General features: G+C 42.4%; 1 protein-coding gene across 4 annotated transcripts in view; it reads left to right on the forward strand.

Moving 5' to 3' along the window:
• The window catches only part of DQX1 (DEAQ-box RNA dependent ATPase 1), a 136,821-nt gene extending 130,111 nt beyond the window's left edge, over positions 1 to 6,710 (forward strand). For all 4 annotated transcript variants that reach the window (XM_063457500.1, XM_063457498.1, XM_063457502.1 and 1 more), the window contains exons 12-13: positions 4,860 to 5,041; positions 5,809 to 6,710. In XM_063457500.1, the coding sequence (XP_063313570.1) occupies positions 4,860 to 5,041; positions 5,809 to 5,992 (366 nt within the window). In that variant the 3' untranslated portion in view covers positions 5,993 to 6,710. The remainder of the gene's footprint in view (positions 1 to 4,859; positions 5,042 to 5,808) is intronic.
• The last annotated feature ends 288 nt before the right edge of the window (positions 6,711 to 6,998 follow it).

Here is a 6,998-nt window from a genome sequence, read left to right on the forward strand (position 1 = left end):
GATGGTACATCCCACACATTCCCTCCCCTTGGTGTGACACATAATCCTATTATACATACAGTTTGAAATATACTTTTGTACAACTTTCATAACTTCAAATCCATCCATCATATTCACATAAGAGGCACATATTCAGATTCAGCATACTTAAAACATAAACATTCTCAAAAATCACATCAATCCCTTCAGTGAATAAAAAGTTACGCGAAAGTCCGTTTATGACCGACCGCAGGTACCTTTTCTTGCCCAAAATAGTTCCCTGGATTCGGGCTGTGCGGTCGGTCACTTGCTGGCCTAAAAATGGTTAAGTCCCGTTCGAGGTGGGTCGGTACTTAGACTTTCGTTGGACTGTCGAAGTATCGTCGATAGTATGGGTCGGCGGGTTCGAAGTTAAAATGGCCGCCGCCACGTGGTCCTTTGTCCGATGTCGGCCACCTCGAGGACTTTGGTAGCTTGGGCGCTTCATTAGTTTCCGCTGTACTTGAAATGTCATTTGTACAAAGTCACAACCCTTCGCATAATCTCTCAGGGACCATAAGTACTGGGCAAATCAGACGAACCCAATAGGTTTAGTCCAGACGGATGGGTCTGTCACAGTATATATCTATAAATATAGAATGCAATACAATCAGAAGATGTCTCTTTGGGAAAAAAACTTCTTTAGAACCACTAATCTGAATAATTTGGATATGTCCCACATTTGCATTTGAAACACCAACTGCTCAGAGTAGTAATTGTGATGTATAGCACTTTGGGGATTTTTGCTTTTAATGTGTGTTAGGATACAGTCATTGGAATCTGGCTGCTGCAAGGGGTTAAGTCTAACTTAATATAATGAAATTCATATGTGTGCAATCGAATACGGAGTGAACAGTGACAGAAACAGATCGTGTGAAACCACGCCCCCTAGCCAATGGAGCAAGAGAAGGGCGGCACTGTGAACTCAAAAGGAAGACTGGAACCCCCTGACGTCGTCGGAAGAAGCCTGTGGAGGCGGGCGAAACGCGTCACACGGACGTCATTGGAGGGCGGACCCGGAAGCGATCACGTGACCGGACTGCAACCAGGAAGCGTTTTCGGACAAACTTGTCTTATGTTTTTATGTGGGTGACTCTGCGAGTTTATACCCACCACATCCCAAGTAAGGGTTTTTAACTTTTTTTGTACAAATAAACCGAATTGTGATATTATTCAATTGGAGGTCCTGCCCTTCTTTTTCCTACACACAGTAAAACGGAATCACCAGCTGATACATTCTGTGGAAGATCCTGCAGTGTGGGGATAGCCCCTCTTCCAAAGAGCCTTACAAACCCAGAGCCAGGGGTGATAGGGCTCTGGGACATGTGAGTTTTTCTCCTATCACTCCTATCTTTTATATTATTATTACCAGATGGTCTGCACTATTATGTGTGTTTTTTATGTTTACAGATCGATTTAGCGCGTTTTCTTGGTAATTATTATTGTGCTTTTCACATTTCTTGTGCATTGTATTTTCAAACGCTGCCATATTGTCTTTATGGGATTCTAGCGCTCACTTTTTTGGTTATTGTCATTGTTGGCCTGAGCCCACTCTATGGCCAAGATTCTGTACCTCGACCATACCGACATGTCATTTTTCAGGCTTCAATGTAAACTTTGCTGCCTGAATTCTCTCGAGTACCACAGATATGTGTTTGAGATGGTCTTTCCATGTGCAGCTGCAGATCGCTATATCATCTAAAAACGCACATGCAAAGTCCTGAAATCTCTCCAAGAGTCTGTCGGCCATTCACTGAAAAGTAACTGGGGGATTCTTCATCCTGAATGGTATAACCTTGAACTGGTAAAGCCCGAACGGGGTGACGAATGCTGACTTGGGAATGGCCTCCTGCTGGAGAGGGATTTGCCAATAACCCTTACACAAATCTATGGTAGTCAAGTAATTTCCCCTGGCCATACTGGTCTCGCTTCGGTACTAGCACTACTGGGGAGGCCCATGTACTCTGGGAAGGTTCTACAACCCCTATTTTTAACTCCTTCAGGGATACAATAAGGCTGCTGCTGTAGAGGGGTTTGGTGGTGGGCGGTCTTCCGTTGGGGGGTAATGTCACGTATTCATCCACACATAAAAATGTGGTTAATAGCATTTACCGTCCTGACAGGAAAAGTTGTGCCGAGCAGCATTACCGTCCTGACAGGAAAAGTTGTGCCGAGCAGCATTACCGTCCTGACAGGAAAAGTTGTGCCGAGCAGCAATCATGCACATGGAAACCTGGTAATTGCTTTTGGGGTCAAAGGCCGGTCATGGCCAATCAGATCCACAGAAGGGGTATTTAAACCCAATTCTCCTTTTGCTCGTTGCCCTTTCGTGGTTTTATCTTGATGGTAATCAGAGAGTATGTTCCTGATCTAGATTTGCTGGTATTTGACTTTGGCTTTGTTTTGACTTCCCTGAATTCTGGTATCCTTGACTTTTGGCTTTCCCTCATCGTTGTGTCTGATTCTATGTTCCTGACCTCTGCAAGTATTTTGACTATTCTTGGATATGTTAAGTCCAGCCATTCTAAGGTCCAGTTATACGTTATCCTCAGTCCTAGGTGTGACACAGTTCTGCTTGCTGGATCAACTTGTAATCCTGACACAGAGCTAGTAAGGTCTCCTTTACCCGCTCGTAGTTGTGGATGTGTGAGTTGGGTACTGCCCTGTAAGCGTCCACTGCTCTGCCAGACAACTTGCTGCTCAGTAGAAATGTGAATTTCGGGCAATTCGGACATTCGGGTACTTCCGAATGTCCGAATAGATGAATTGCAGAATTGCCAAATGTTTGAAGTCCCGAAGTTCTGAAATTACCGAATTTCCGAAGTTCTGAAGTGCTGAAGCACAGTATTGCCTAAGAACTAATATACTTACCCAGTGGAAGAATGAATAATATTATGTAGTACATATAGAATAGGGAATTCAACATAGCGTAATATTGTTGCAGCCTTATTTATTGCCCTATGGTTCAAGGTTACACTCACAGATTTGTTGTATATAATGAGCCTTCAGGTTGCCACCCCTGTGGATAGGGGAGTATATCCTGCTGTTTGTAGTAACGCCAATCTGGAGACCAAGAAGTTCACACTCTCCCAATGGTTGGATATAGAAAACGGTTAATTTATTGGCATATAGTAAAATAAATAAATTAAAAATGGTCCTACGCGTTTCGTTCCCTTTAGGGAACTTCCTCAGGGACCAAAATTAAAATACATACAATTTAATACACTACAAAATAATAACAAGTGTATCCATAAGCCTATTGCTTCCCTCCCTTCCCTTAAATACAATGAATGGTGGGAGTCCATTGGTGGTGTGGTGGGCGTGCTCTCATATTCCTCTTCTATTGGACTCCTCGTCCGTCGGTAAATTACCTCCATAAGTCATCTCAGCTGTTCCAATTCCCGATCCATTTTTCCGCGGCAACTTTCATGCGTCCCTCCTTAGTGACACGCTTCCTGTATGGATGGACGTCTTCTTTCTATGACGCACTTCCGTGCATTCCACCTGTTCTTTGAATTAAATATGGCCGTGCGTTCCATTTTGTTCCGTAACTAAAAGTTATTTTATTGCCATCTGGTGGTTGCCAGAAGTAATGCACTAGTTTTTTACACTTAATGCATATTTGTCAATGATTCCATTAGATACAAGGAAAGACAAATCACCAGAGTTGGTTTAACAGTTCTTTCATGAGACTATACATTTAAACTTCATCCCCACTATATTCACCAGCAAGCAATTGTCCAGTTTGGCTATTGTACGGCCATTTTAATGTATGGAATAAATAATTTTCATTCTATACTTCCCATTCCTATATTTCTTTTGATATTTTTCTATATATCATTTTATGGACCTTGCGTGCTGGTGGATATTTGGGCATCACATCAAACATACATCACCCTGGTTTCCAAAATATGGCTGAGTTCATTTTATTCTAATTGTTTAGAAAAGGAAAAAAGGGGAAAAAAAACTCCTCCTCCTCCCATCCGTTCATCAGATATGACATGCTTTTGTTCATAATTTGACAATATCTCCAAAACCTGGAATGTAGGAAATGTGATGTCACTAACATACATGTTTGGAACACCTCTGGTCCATGTTCTGGAGCACATACATGTTTTGGAACACCTCTGGTCCATGTTCTGGAGCACATACATGTTTGGAACACCTCTGGTCCATGTTCTGGAGCACATACATGTTTTGGAACACCTTGTGTAATACATACATCATCACTAGCTGTAGCTCCACATGGTGGTGTTTGCGTATGCATATTTTGTGTTCGTGCATTGTGTGGATCAGGGTGAATTCAGAGTTTTATGATACAGTGCTGGTGATACATTTTGTTGACTCTGGCTAGGTTACTTATTTGTGTAATTCCATTTCAAGGTTTACATCGCACTTATCTGGCTGCCTGGTGAAGCCCAGTCTACCCTCTCCGATTCATTTAATGTCTTGATTCTGGAGCTGTTTGCATTATTCAGTGTTATGTACATACCTGTTTATAGAATGGCTTACCTTTCTTAAACCTGAACAGAGGATGAGAGAGGTGAGACAGTGGACCTTCCTGTACATGCATGGAGTCTGTCTGAGCGAGTTTTGCTCCTGATAAACTCTACTGAGAAAATATACTAGGGTTTGAGTTATGAGCTTGATGAGGTACTTTGAATGTAAGGACTTGTTACTGGTGTTTAATTCTTGTAAATTTTATGTCAATTTGTGTTTTTTGTGGAATCCACAGAGTGTTTTTTGCAGCTGTTTATCACAATTAATGTAAAGTGTCTTATATATTACACTTGTTTTTATTTTTGTTTCTGTGGTATTAAAAATTGTTCTCCTTCTCCTAGGTGGCCAGGGATGTGGATGGCCAGGGGAACTACGTGATGCTGACCCACAAACATGTTGCTAATCTGCACCCGTCCTCTGTGTACTACAACCGATCACCTCCTCCCAGCTGGGTCCTGTATCATGATTTCAGCATTTCTCAAGATAACTGCATCAGTGTGGCCACAGAAATACTCCCCGAAATGTGAGCACCCCAAACTGTGACATGGTGGCTCTTTCCCTTTCCACAAGTCCCCAGATGCCGACTCAATGAGTCCAGTTCCTTTATCCCCAAACAGTGACCTCATCCCAGGCCACGTAAACCAATATGAATCCCCATGCCCGGCACCTAGGGATTTGTTTACTGAGCAGTAAATTATTGGGAAATGGCAATTGGATTTGAAAAATTGGGATAAAATATCCAAATTGGCAAATATGTTTAATTCTGCCAGCCAGGAATTGGACACCTCTCCTCTTACTCGTTCACTCACTTTTTCTTGTATCTCTTTGGCAGTTCTGATGACTGGGTATTTGTCTTTCTTTCCTCCCCTGTGTTTTCTAATATGATGTCACTTCCCTTTTCCTCCTTTCTCTGTCTGTCCTAATATGATGTCCTTTCCTTTTCCTCCTGTCTCTTTTTATCCTAATGTGGTGTCACCTCCCTTTTCCTCCTTTCTGTCCTAATAGGATGTCACCTCCCTTTTCCTCCCGTCTTTCTGTCCTAATGTGATGTCACCTCCCTTTTCCTCCTTTCTCTGTCTCTCCTGATGTGATGTTACCTCCATTTTCCTCCTGTCTCTCCCCCTACCTTCCTGTTTTTCATTCATTATGAGCTGTAACCTCTCATTCTTTCTTGTCTCTTTTAGTCATGGTGGGTGGTGAGACACTTTCTCTTGTTATTCTAAATGAGGCAGATTCTTCTCTCAGTTTTTCATCTTTCTACTTGATTTTTCATCTCTTCTTACTTTTCAGGTTGGTAGAATGTGCTCCCCAATATTACCTCAGTAACCTTCCAGCCAGTGAGAGCCGAGACCTGCTCATGGAACTGAGAGAAAAACTGCAGGAGGAGGAGGCCCTGGGGGCCCCAGGTGGAGCAGGCGAGGATCCTCTGGCACTAGGGGAGGAAGCAGAAAAGGACACCTGCTGTCTGCAGTGAACCTTCTAACCAGACGTTTTCTTAAGTCCACTGTACGAAGCCAAGGAGAAGTCAGGAGACAGAACCCTGCTTATCATATCTCCAGTTCCAGATTGGTGAACGATACAAACTAGTTTGAGCTTTCTTGTGTTTAAGTTGGAGAATGTATCACACTGGCAGGAAGAGAAAGTTAAGAAATAATATCAGGTCCTGAGGCTGCTCATTGGATTTTATCAAGACTGAGGTTCTAAGAGGGCTCCACAATGACTGGGGCTATTACTCCATTTTAGCCCTGTGCAATTACTAGATAAAACATCTAGATTTTGTTTTGGTTTACCCCTTGGCTGTATATCACACCTGGCTGTATGTCCTGCTTCAGGAAGAAAACCACCATCTATAAGAGCTGGGTCAACATTGGTCTTCTTATGATATGCTAGTGAATGTATGCACTACTTGTTTGTAAATTGGGCTGTGACTAACCAGGACTTGCTTTGGGCTACTATATAATGCTGAGGTAATCTGGGATTACCCTTTTCCGGGGGAGTAGGGGGAGACTTGATTTGGATAATTCATTTCTCAAGCGTCTAGAAGTTACCTACCACGATCAGCTGTCAAAACACAAAAAAACTTACAATCTAAAGCTACCCAAACAAGACAACTAAACATAATGTAAAAACCTAATGAAACCCCACCGTTCCTATGATTTGTGCAATATATAATATATTCGACAGGGGTGACATATGCATGGATTTTTTTTTTTTTAAACTCTAAATAAATGTTGTCTAATTAAACTGTCTTTGTATTTCCTTAAGGTGAAATGTCCTGTAATAGAGCAGCGATAGGTACAGTTATAGGATGAGGGGTCCTGTAATAGAGCAGTGATAGGTACAGTTATAGGGTGAGGGGTCCTGTAATAGAGCAGTGATAGGTACAGTTATAGGGTGAAGGTCCTGTAATAGACCAGTGATAGGTACAGTTATAGGGTGAGGGGTCCTGTAATAGAGCAGCGATAGGTACAGTTATAGGG

This window comes from Pelobates fuscus, chromosome 6 (genome assembly GCF_036172605.1).
Source record: "Pelobates fuscus isolate aPelFus1 chromosome 6, aPelFus1.pri, whole genome shotgun sequence".
In the NCBI taxonomy this organism is placed as follows: domain Eukaryota; kingdom Metazoa; phylum Chordata; class Amphibia; order Anura; family Pelobatidae; genus Pelobates; species Pelobates fuscus.